Genomic DNA, 13,271 nt, shown 5'->3' on the forward strand with positions numbered 1-13,271 from the left:
AAGGGTTAAGCAAATGACAAACATCCCATCTAGAGAATAAGTGAAGAAGGATAAATGAGGGAAAAAATGAGGTTGCTTCTCTTCTCTTTCATCAGAAAACAAAAATGTGAAAGCATTTCTATTCAAATATCACAGAATGCCCACATGCCACATACACCCAGGCATTTTAATACTTGAAAAGATCACTCTAAAGTTATGTAATTCTGAGGTTATATCTTCCTGAAATTTAAGCCTCAGCTTCATGCATGCTGAAGAGAGAAACAACTTAATGTGCAAAACTTCTCAAATGAGGAAAAAACACATTTATTTTATGAAGATTCTGAAATAGACAATGTTCTTACTTGCTAAGCTTACTAAATTTCAAGGGACTGCAATTCTTTCTCTATTACCTTGTATTACTCCACTCATTTAAATGATCCCTCCTCTCAAAACATAGTAATAGTAATAATAATTTTAAAAAATCTCTAAGATCACGGGCAAACAAGAGGCTATGTATTAAGTATATCTGTTCTCCAAGTCATCTTCACAAAATGCAAATACAGTGTGCTTGAATTTGGCGTTTTTTTTTTTTTTTTTTTTTGAGACGGAGTCTCACACTGTTGCCAGGCTGGAGTGCAGTGGTGCAATCTCAGCTCACTGTAACCTCTACCTCCCGGGTTCAAGTGATTCTCCTGCCTCAGCCTCTGGAGTAGCTGGGATTACAGGTGCCCACCACCATGTCTGGCTAATTTTTGTATTTTTAGTAGAGACAAGTTTCACCATGTTGGCCAGGCTGGTCTCAAACTCCTGACCTCGTGATCTGCCTGCCTCAGCCTCCCAAAGTGCTGGGATTACAGGTGAGAGCCACAGTGCCTGGCAGGATGGTCTCAATCTCTTGACCTAGTGATCTACCCACCTCGACCTCCCAAAGTGCTGGGATTACAGGCATGAGCCACCGCGCCTGGCCTAATCTGGCTTTTTTTTTCACTACTAGTTAATTCAAATACTTACCTTTCTAATATTTTACATAATTATGCCTATATATTCAGAGGTTTCTTCAATTTATAAATAGAGCATTAATGTGTGTTGATCTTTAAGACAAGAAAAAGTGAATACAAAAGTATTTGGTAAACAGATGACCATAATGAAAATTACTAATGACCAAAAGAATGAAAGTATAGATGGTAACACACTATAAATTTCCCAAATAGCAACTTCAATAAATATAGATAGTATTAAATGTAGTATATATGAATTAAATATGACACATGGCATTTTAATATGTGCACATACAACATAAGTACAACTATATATTAATATATTTATATACCACTGATACTAATGTATCTTAGAATTATCTGAAAAACATATAATCTTTCTCCCCCCAAAAATATATATATCTCTCTGAAGCCTGGGCACAGTGGCTCATGCCTGTAATCCCAGCACTTTGGGAGGCAAAGGCAGGTAGACTGCTTGAGACCAGGAGTTCAAGACCAGCCTGGGACAACATAGCAAAACCCCATCTCTACCAAAAATACAAAAATAAGACCCAGGTGTGGTGGTGTCCAGCTATAATCCCAGCTACTCAGGAGGCTGAGGCAAGGCTGAGGCAGGAGAATCACTTGAAACCAGGAGGTGGAGACTGCAGTGAGCTGAGATCACTTCACTGCACTCCAGCCTGGGTGACAGAGCGAGACTCCACCTAAGAAAAAAAAAAAATCCAATGACATCTAAAGTTAAAAAGCAGTCGGTGCATTTTAATAAAACCATTTAATAATAAATAAAACTAAACAGCATGCTTAAGAGAATAGAGATTGTAGCACTGAAGCCTCAAAGAACATCAAACGTATTATTGAAAATCACAAAATAAAGAAAATAAAACATCAGGTATGATCATGAAAGGGATGCCATCATTTAGCCTTTAACAAATTACATTTATTAAATAAACTTTTACCAACCACACTGTTCAAATGTAAATTATGCTGAGACTGTAGAGGTTAAAACCATTGACTCTGTAACCAGACTGACTAAATTTGAATCTCAGTTCCAACACGTTCTAGCTACACAACTTTTAGGCAGTTACTTAAGCTCTATACTTTAGTTTCCTCATCAATTCAAAGGAGATATTAACACTTCTTATTTCATAGGGTATCTAAATGACTTTATACATGTACATAAAATGCCTGATACATACAGATATAGTTTAGATGTTTGTCTCCTCCAAATCTCATGTTGAAATGTGACCTCCAATGTTGGAAGTAGGCCTGGTGGGAGGTGTTTGTGTCATGGGAACAGAGCCCTCATGAATGGCATAGTAATAATAATAATAGTAATAAAAATAACCTCTTTCCTCTCCATGGGAATCAGTGAGTTCTTGTTAATTCAAAGCAAAAGCTGGTTAAGAATCTGGTGCTTTCTCCTCTTTCTCTTGCTTGCTTTCACTATGTGATATGCCAGCTCCCTGTTGCCTTCTGCTATGATTGTAAGTTTACTGAGGCCTTGTCAAAAGCAGATGCTGGTGCTATGCTGCTTATGCAGCCTGCGGATTCGTGGGCCAAATAAACCTTTTTTCTTTTTTGTTTTGTATTTGCTTATTATGCTTTAAGTTCTGGGGTACATGTGCAGATTATGCAGGTTACATAGGTATGTATACATGTGCCACGTTAGTGGTTTGCTGAATCCATCGCTCCGTCATCCATATTAGGTATTTCTCCTAAAGCTATCCCTCCTCAATCCCCCCAACCCCTGCTATTCCTCCTCTAGTCCCCTACCCTACCCCCAGATCTCAGTGTCTATGTGTTCTCATTGTTCAACAATCACTTATAAGTGAGACTACGCAGTGTTTGGTTTTTCTGTTCCTATGTCAGTTTGCTGAGAATCATGGATAAACCTCTTTTCTTTATATTAGCCAGCCTTGGGTGCTTCTTTATGGCAACACCAACATAGAAAATTGGTACCAAGAAGTGGAGTGTTGCTATAAAGGTGTCTGAAATGCTGGGCACGTGATTATAGGTGGCTCATGCCTATAATCCCAGCACTTTGGGATCCCCAGGCGGGGCAGATTACCTGAGCTCAGGAGTTCGAGACCAGCCTGTGCAACATAGTGAAACCCTGTCTCTACTAAAAGTACAAAAAATTATCTGGGCGTGGCGGCATGTGCCTGTAGTCCCAGTTACTCAGGAGGCTGAGGCAGGAGAATCACTTGAACCTGGGAGACAGAGGTTGCAGTAAGCCAAGACTGCACCACTGCACTACAACATGGGCGACAGAGCAAGACTAAGTCTCCAAACAAAAACAAGGTATCTGAAAATATGAAAGCAGCTTGGGAACTGTGTAATGGGCAGAGGCTGGAAGAGTTTGGAGGGCTCAGAAGAAGATAGGAAGACAAGTGAAAGTTGAGAACTTCTTAGAGTATTAAGTGGTTGTGACCAAATGCTGATAGAAATGGACACTGAAGCCCAGGATGATGAGGTCTCAGATGGAAATGAAGAACTTATTAGGAATTGGAGTAAAGGTCACCTGTATTATTCCCCAGCAAAGAACTTGGCTATATTTTGTTCATGCTCTTGGGATCTTAATTTTGAAGTTAAGACTGATAACACAGTTTTCTGGTAGAAGAAATTTCTAAGCAGTGAAGTATTTAAGATATGGCATGGCTGCTTATAATAGCCTATGATAAGATACAATGAGACACTGGACTGTGGACTTAAAATGACTTAAAGTTGGAACTAATGTTTAAAAGGGAAGCATCCATGTTCAACTGCTGATCATTAACAAAATAAAAATAAAAACAAAAGGAAGTCAAAACGCAAAAATTTGGAAAATTTGCAGCAGGCTGTGTGGTAAAGAAGGAAAAGGCATTTTAGGAATTCAAGGTGGTTGTGGAGCAACCATTTGCTAAAGAAATCAGCATGACTAAAAAAGAGACAAATTATAATAGCCAAGACAATGAGGGAAAAAAGGCCTTGAATGCATTCTGGAGATCTTCCAGGCAGCCCAGCCCATCAGAGGCCCAGAGGTCTAGGAGAAATAATGGTTTCAGAAGCCAGGCCTGGGGCCCTGCTTCCCTGCTCAGCATCAGGACACTGCTCCCTGAATCCTGGCTGCTCCAGCTCCAGCTGCCGCCCAAAGAGCCCCGGTACAGTTCACATCACCAGGTACAGTTCAGGCCACCACTCTATGAGCCTTGGTGTTTTCCACATGCTGTTAAGCCTGCAGGTGCACAGAATGCGAGAGTGAAAAGGCTCGGCAGCCTCTACCTAGATTTCAGAGGATATATGAGAAAACCCTCGTGTCCAGGCAGAAGCCTGTCACAGAGACAGAGTTTTCACAGAAAGCCTCTACCAGTGCAGTGCAGAAAAGAAATACGGAGTTGGAACCGTCACACAAAATTATCACTGGGGCACTACCTAGTGGAGCTGTGGGAAGGGGGCTGTTGGCTTCCAGACCTAAGAATGGTAGAGCCACCAGCAGCTTTCATCCTGAGCCTGGGAAAGCCACAGGTACTCAACTCCGATCCATGAGAGCAGCCAAGAATGCTGAACCCTGGAAAGCCATGAGGCAGAGCTGCCCAAGGCACTGGGAGCCCATCCATTGCATTAAGTGTGAGTGAGAAGCAGGATATGGTATCAAAGGACATTGCTTTGAAGTTTTAAAGTTTAACGTCTGCCTTGTTTTGGAATTGTGTGGGGCCTACTCCCCATTTCTTTTGGCTAATTTCTCCTTTTTGACATGGGAATGTTTACCCAATGTCTATACTACCATTGTATCTTGGAAGTAAATAACTTTTTTTGATTTTCTTTTCTTTTTTGAGACGGAGTCTCACTTTGTTGCCAGTCTGGAATGCAGTGGTGCAATCTCGGCTCACTGCAACCTCTGACTCCTGGGTTCAAGTGATTCTCCTGCCTCAGCCTCCTGAGTAGCTGGGATTACAGGCATGTGGCACCACACCTGACTAATTTTTGTATTTTTAGTAGAGATAGGGTTTCACCATGTTAGCCAGGATGGTCTCTTATCTCCTGACCTTGTGATCCACCCGCCTTGGCCTCTCAAAGTGCTGGGATTATAGGCATGAGCCACTGAGCCCGGCCCTTGTTTTTGATTTTATAGGCTCACTGATAGAAGGAATTTGCCTTGAGTCCCCATTGAGACACTGGACTGTGGACTTTTGAGTTAATGCTGGATTGAGCAAAGACTCTGGAGGACTATTTAAAAAGGATGATTGTATTTTGCAATGTGGAGGACATGAAATTGGGGGGGCAGGGGTGAAGGTATACAGTTAAGATGTTTGTCCCCTTCAAATAACATGCTGAAATGTGATCTCCAATGTTGGAGGTGGGCCTGGTGGGAGGTGTTTGGGCCACAAGGCAGATCCCTCATGAATGCTTGGCGCTCAACCCATGGGAATAAGCAAATTCTTGTTGTTAAATCACATGAAAGATGGTTGTTTAAAGGAGCCTGACCCCTCCTCTTTTTTCTGTTGTTCGCTCTATGCAATATATTGGTTCACCCTTTACACTCCATCATGACTAAGTTTCCTGAGACCTCACCAGAAGCAGATACCAGTTCCACGAAGCTTGAACAGCCTGCAGAACTGTGAGCCAAATAAACTTAATAAATTGGCTAGCCTTATAAACTTTATAGCAATGTAAACAGACTTACATACACTATACGACTATGTATGTTTTATCAGAGTCACTGTTATTTGCTCTACCTGGCCTTTACCATTTTTTGTCCACCGTGCTAAGCCCTTTACTTGTACAATATCATTTAATCATCCAGACAACCTATGGCGTAGGACTATTGTTTATTGCTATTTTATAGATAAGGAAGGTAAACCACAGGGAAGATAAAAGCAGAGTTCACAAATAACAAAAGAAGGTTTAAAACCATGATATAGTTTGGATACGTGTCCCACTCAAATCTCAGGTTGTATTATAATCCCCAGTATTGATGATGGGACCTGATGGGAGGTAACTAGATCACAGGGGTAGATTTCTCATGAATGCTTTATACCATCCTCTTGGTGCTGTTCTCATGATAATGAGTTCTCTAAAGATCTGGTTGTTTAAACTACACAGCATCTCTTGCATCTCTCTCTTGCCCCTAGCCCCTGCCACATAACATGCTTTGTCCCCCTTTGCCTTCTGCCATGACTGGAAGTTTTCTGAGGCCTCCCCAGAAACAAAAGCCACTATACTTCCCTTAGAGTCTGCAGAACTGTAAGCCAATTAAACCTCTTTTCTTTATAAATTGACATTCTTGGGTATTTCTTTACAGCTGTGCAAGAATGGACTATTAACAACTCAGCAGAACAGTTATAAATCCTCATACTTAAGCATTCATTTTACAGTACCACCTCCCAAAATAATAGTCACTTTAAAATTTAATAGAATCTAGGTTCTTAATACAAATTTAGCAGGCTCACTTTTTTAATATCCAAAATTAAAAGTACTGAGTTGAAAAATGAATAAAATAGTATAATTTTTTCATATTAGTCACTTTAATATTTCTTTAATTAGAAGTTTTCTTATTACATTAAATTATTTGTGGAAACAAAATCTAACTTATACATAATGAGAAGTATTTCTCAGGACTATGAAAAACCAGTGACAACAGAACATTTGCAGTGGTTGCCTGACGCTGGAGATGGAGGCTATGACTGACTGTAAACAGGCATAGTAATTTCTGAGGTGATGAAATAATCTAAACACTAGACTGTAATGATCATTGAACAATGACAAATGTACTAAAAACCATTAAGTGCTATACTAAGCATGCGTAAAATTTAATGGGATGAAAATTAGATCCCACTAGAGTTGTTTTTAAGAAAGGAAATATGTGCTATTTATCAAAGGAAGTAGGTGTTTTAAACTGACTTATTTTCTACTTCTCTAGGTAAATGAGAGAAAATGCAACTGGAAAACTGGCTTCCATTCTGACATATTTAATCAAGAAAAATAATCGTATTCTACATAATCACAGAGTAGCCTGGAAGAAGATGCTACTGAGAATATGTTTTTACACAGGAGCTTGTGACCAAATGTAAATGAATAGGTAGCATGGACTAGAGAACATAGAATATTATATAATCTTTGAATATCAGAGCTAGTGTGCTAGGCTTCAGAGAGGTTACAGCCTAAGGTCTTCTCCTAAAATAAGAAAAGTGAGACTCAAAGAGATTAAGTGACTTGCTTAAAAATACAAAACGGGCAGATGACAAGCTTAAACTAGTTGAGATTTCCTAACTCTCAGTGCAGTAAACAACGATCATGAAAATAAGGTTATTAGTTAAGCAAAAACCATTATTTGTCACCTATTATTTTGTTTCAAGAAACATACACTCTTTTTAACTTTGTACTCAGTAATTTTTAAAGATTTTAAATTTTCAAAAATAAAACAAATCAATCAGGAACTATTTTAAAAAATGTGCCTGCCCAAAAAGAAATTATAAACAATTCTAATTGTATAGAGTTGCAAAGGTGTACAAACATGGCAGTATAATCAGTAAATTAACAGGCATTTATTCCGAATTAACTGCCTGAGCCACACTGTATTAGACTATCAGGGTCATTAGAAATAAATGGAAGGCACAGACGCTAGACTCACCGCATGGAAAAAGTAAATTAATTGACAGAAATAACAACACAACTTACAAGCAAAATGGATCACAGCATGACGTGGGACTATATGAGGGTTCCAAGGACAATCAATGCAAGACAATCAATATGAAGCCATTTAAGTCAGGAAGACTACATGAAGGAAGTAAATACTGACGTCGGCTTAGAAGGAAGAAGAAAATATGCTGAAATATATTACAGACAGCAGAAAAGTCCTACGCAAACAGTTACAGTGAACATTGAAAAGACCAGTATGACTAAAGAAAAAACCATGGTGCTGACACACAAGAAAGAAGCAAATGACATGAAATCAATACATTCCTTGAAAAACACAGTTTAGCTGAATACAGTGGCTCATGCCTGTAATCTCAGAACTTTGGGAGGCTGGGAGGATGGAGAACTGCTTAAGCTCACAAGTTCTACACCAGCCTGGGCAACATAGTAAGAACCCCATTTTTACAAAAGATTAAAAAAAAAATAGCTGGGCATAGTGGCACTCCCAGCTACTAAGGAGGCTGAGAAAAGAAGATCACCTGAGCCTAAGAGTTCAGGCTGCAGTGAGCTGTGATCGTGCCACTGCATGCCAGTCTAAGCAGCTGAGCAAAACCCTGTCTCAAACAAAAACAAACAAATAGCTTACCGAAAATGACACAAAATGAAAGGAAACATTTGTTCTAAATATTGAATTTATTATCAAAAACTTTTCCACAACGAAAACTCTAGGTTCAGAATAATAAGAGACTAGTATTTGAAATTAAACTGTAATATATATAAATTATTGCTGGTCATTCTAATTTTATGATACAATCAAATTTAATTTGTGAGGATGCACTGACAAGCCAGATTTTTAAATGTGAAATAAATAAAACTGTTAACAACAACATTTAGAGACCAAATTGACACCCTACCCTTGTAACCAAAATGGTTCAATACCTATATAATTTGCCATATACTCAAATAAGGGAGAGACTCTGGCAAGCATTTAATAGTGTAGAATCAGCTATAAAAGTGAAACAGCTTAATAGATCATTTCCTACCCTGAATAATGTCCACAATACAAAATAAAATTAAAGATGCTATTTAAGAGGGCTCATGGATTACAGGGTTCTTAGCTTTAGGAAACCTTTCTTCTCTCTCTCCCATCTCTGATTAAGTAATAAAATGTGCCACACTGAGTTCATATAGTTAAGATAAAATTTGAGGTTTAGAAGTTTGGTGTTATTCCTAATTTGATAGTTGGATAAAGACTGAGAGAGAATAAAGGCCCTCTTCCCTTTCAAGGAATCACTTCATTTCTACTTTTCAAAGATGCATCAACTAATATCAAATCTATTTCTTTAATTAAAATACAAGGGAGGAAAAACTATCCACTACATTTTAGCAGCAAAAATCAATTATCCTTTATTAAGCCCTTAGATATCTTCATCAAACATTTTATTTTATGACTCAATTTGCTCTAGAATTGAATTATAATAGTGACAGGTTTATTAAATTCAGCAAAAGAATACTCAGTCATTACTCATATAGAGTTCGTTGTCAAGCATTTTCTGAGTATTGAATGTGCCATGAACTGTGGAAACAAAAATAAATAAGGTATCACTAAGTAGTTCCATAACTACGTCCAACAATGACCTATCACAGAGCCTAAAAAGATCTTGCAATTCCATGAAATAGTTACAATTTGGCCTTTAGCATTTAGATTGCATTAAATAACCTAAAGAAACGCATATTTAGTTGAAAACTTCTCAGATAATTTCTAATTAAATTTTAAAAGCAGATGGCAAAAAGTATGCACTTAAAAAAATGAAATAAAATTCCCTGAGATGCTGTAAACCTTCAATCTAATCATTTTAGAAAACATATAATGACAAATTTCTTTTTGTCTCCTAGATTCTAGACAAAATTATATATAAAAACAGGACATGCACATTTCTGACATAAAAAATAAATATTTATTATAACTGGAAACATATTTACCAACTGTGACACACATACATGTATTATGTGTTACTAAATAATATTACTGTTCTAACATTTCATATTGAAAGAACCTTACTATCACTCAGCAGTTATTCATAAGGTACCTAATGAAGTACAGTATGATTGTGATCATGTGCAACAGGGAGAAAACCAAGGCACAGAAATGCTAAATTATTTGCTGAAGTCCCCAGAAAAACAGGCAAAGCAGAAAATAAGAGTTGAAACCTACTAATTACAGTTTACAGACAAATTGCATGCAATTCTTCAATGATATAAAAAATTATATATGTAAATTCACAAATAAACATGTACCAATAACTTAAAAAGCAAGGAAAATTAAGAAGGAATTTTCTATATAGCCTGAATTACATAGAGAAGTGTGGTTTCAAAAATCAAAACTGCTGAAGAGCAGGTTCTAGTGAGATGTAAACATTAGTTTAAAAGAACTTGAGAAAGTAAACACAGTATATTAAATAAAAGATTATGACCCATGAAGTTTAATTTTAAAAGAGAACCTAACAGACATACATATATCTCAGAGTAAGCACTGAAATATATCTTTAGAGAAAAAAATCCTTATTTAAAATACCATATTTGAAAGTTTAAAAAATAGCATGTATAGATAATATTTAAGATGTAATAAAAAAGTGTAGACTTTTGAGGGGTGATTTTCAAACAGTAACAGTGCCAATTTCAAAACATGAGATGCCAGGGAAAATGGCAGATATTGGCTTATGAGATTGTTTTTATTAAACATAGGAAATTTTATATGAAATTATTTGACTCGAGAAGAATAGTGCTTAAACAATGTATTTTTTTAAAGGTCACATTATGTCCAAAAATATTTTATGACATTGCTTTATATCCAGTTTATCTTGTCCTAAAAAATATTAAAATATAGTATCAATGAAACATTTAATTTCTTCTACATTATCTCTTTAAAACTTTGCAGAAAATTTATGATGCTATCTTCTTAATAAAACAAAACCAAGGAAGGGGACTTTGTATATCCATTATTTCAGAGTAATAAAAATATCTTTATTTTACAGAAGAGTTTCATAAAATTCCAGACATTGGTATATTGTAATAATTCAATTAGAAATAAAAATTTTATAACAGAAACTAAAGAAATAAATAATATAGAGTAATACTAATCAAATATCAAAATTAGAAGGTACTTTTTCTTAAATTAAACAACTAAAATATGACACGTTGGAAATCTATCATAAACTGGTTTTTAAAATAAAAATTATATTTTTCAGGTTCCTAATTTCAAACATATGACAAAAGCACAACAAAAAAACCTGAAAAAAACCTGTAGGTCCTCTAGCAAAAAGGCCTCAATCAATCTCGTATTTAAAAAAAAATCAGTAAGATACAGTAGATACTTATATAGGTTCAAATAATTAATAAGAGGATCACAAGCTCTCTAAGTTTTTAACTACTGTTTCAAATTAATCACAGTCCTCAACTTCATCCTCAACCCCAAGGAAATTTTCCTGAATTAAATTGTTCATTACATAAGATTGTTTTTTTTTTTAAATTTTTGTTGTTTCATTTAATCCATTATGTTATGTTTATGCTTGGGATTTCATTTCTGACATACTGCAAAAATCATACTGCAGTAAGGATTATTCATGTGTATCTTCTAAACTTGGAACTACCTACTACTTTACCCTAAATTTTAGTAAACTTAAACTTCAGGATAGCTCCCAAGACATTCTACGTGAACTGCCTCAAAAACATTAGCCAATTACTATAAACTTTCTTAACTTTGTTGAAGGACTTTGCCTTTACTGTAATTTTTACTTTATCTTTCTCATTGGTGGTATAAAATTTAAGGCTTCATGCCTTTCTTAGAGAAATTAAGACAAATTATATTCTTAATGACAGAAATAGATTACATCATTTGGAAATAAACATTTAAAAACATAACATTAACATATTTGTTTTATCAATATGTTTATTCTTTTTGAATTGTTTAATTTCTGTGTCTTCACTTAAATTAACAGGGTTTTACCAGAAGACAATTTTTTAAAGAAATCAGAACGGGTTCCCTTACAAAGTCCCTATAAGACCTGTAAGAACCTTTGTGCCACTGTCCTTTGAAAGTCTGATGCCTCTTTTAAATGAGCTCTCTTTTTGTTCACCCACTCACACCCCATCTCACTCAGAGCTTTGATCAATTTCTTCATTTCAAGTAAAATCAGCAGTCTCTGGACTGCTGGGAAGAGCCAATGTGCAGCATCAGCTAAGATTCCCGATTAGCATTATGTCTGATTTTTTAACAAAGTCACAAAACGAAACAAAGAAACAAACACAAAACAAAAAATAAAATCTACCTAGGCCATCTTTTCACCTTTCTTTATTTCTTCAGGGAGAAGCATTTAACACATTTGTTTTAATAAGCAATAAGAAAGTGCTAATTAAATTCTTGTCAATAAAAAGTCTGTCTTCTCACCATTGCTTATAATTTTCAACATTTAGAATATGCTAACAGAGCTTAGTAACTTCATTGTTTTGACATAAAATATAATAATCTTAGTACAAAGTGTTTAGATCAAATTAACTTTTATGGCCTCTAAATAGAGACCATTGTCAACTTCTCTTGTCAAGAGAAAAATAATTTCCTGTGTTAAAAATGCAGATTATCACTCTTCTTTACATCTAAATCCAGAGTATAACCATGCGTGGGAGGTTAATAAGTGGATGAAATCTGTTTCTGAAGCACTGTTTCCACTAAACAATATTTTAAGAAAGGTCCTACCCTGCAATTTTTTTTACATTTTTTCTGTGATGAGAAAATAATAAACATGGAACCTTAATCCCCTAAAGACAAGGTTTTAGCATCCAACTTACCTGACAAGATTTTCATTGTCTCCAGTTCCCTTGCAAGTTGCACATTCAGTTCTTAAATCTTCAGCCTTGGGCTTCTTTTGCAGCACAGACTGTCTTTGCCTTCTCTCTCTAGGAACTCTTTCCTGCCATTCAAGGGATAATAAAATAAAACAACAAAACAAAATAAGGATATGAGGGAAACAATTTTAAGCAAGAAAACTTCTCAAAGTTAAGACTGTGTAAAAGTGCTTAACTTATTCCAACCTCATGTTTTTCTTCCTCAGGAACGAAGCTTCGTTTTCGTCCTCTGGTTCTCTGGAAAAAAAAAAATCCACACAATATCTAATGTTTAATTAATGATAAAAATAAATTTCCTATGTTAAATGTTATTGCTTAAGTTAGGTACTTGAAAAATCAGCTATTTCTAATTAATACTATATTGGACCACTGCATTTTGTTACCATTTATGCCATAGGAAATAAAAAGTAAAAGATTAAATGTACTTTATAGTACTTTACTTTTAAATAAACATGTATCTGATAGAAAAAATGAACTCTACAAAATTATTTTAAAGGATTTTCCCAACATTTCATAATTATCCATAATTATGATTTACTCAGAGGTTAAGTTTTCAAAGCTTATCACATATGACTTCTATAGCTGAAATGCTAAACCTGGGATCATACTACACACATAGTTTGCCCACATGTATGCATGTGCATTCATGTTTATGTAAAGAAATAATTTTTAAGCAGCCAAAAAGAGCACAAGGAAAAGGTCTCATAATCCAAAGTCCTAGTTAACATAAAACTAATTAAAATGCCATTTAAAATGCCATTTTAGATTAATTTAGCT

The 13,271-nt window shown here is 35.7% G+C and overlaps 1 protein-coding gene across 9 annotated transcripts in view; it reads right to left on the reverse strand.

Annotated features, from left to right (window-relative positions):
* PHF14 (PHD finger protein 14) overlaps nt 1-13,271 on the reverse strand; it is a 191,642-nt gene that overhangs the window by 92,063 nt on the left and 86,308 nt on the right. For 8 of the 9 annotated variants that reach the window (XM_064380363.1, XM_012450730.2, XM_012450733.3 and 5 more), the window contains exons 15-16: nt 12,681-12,731; nt 12,438-12,559 (exon numbers count right to left, since the gene is read on the reverse strand). In XM_064380363.1, the coding sequence (XP_064236433.1) occupies nt 12,438-12,559; nt 12,681-12,731 (173 nt within the window). Of the gene's footprint in view, nt 1-8,284; nt 9,169-12,437; nt 12,560-12,680; nt 12,732-13,271 lie in introns of those variants that run through there. The other variant, XM_012450734.3, reaches the window with a different exon arrangement.

This window comes from Aotus nancymaae, unplaced genomic scaffold (genome assembly GCF_030222135.1).
Source record: "Aotus nancymaae isolate 86718 unplaced genomic scaffold, 86718_ANA_hifiasm-v0.15.2.pri h1tg000025l, whole genome shotgun sequence".
Lineage (NCBI taxonomy): Eukaryota > Metazoa > Chordata > Mammalia > Primates > Aotidae > Aotus > Aotus nancymaae.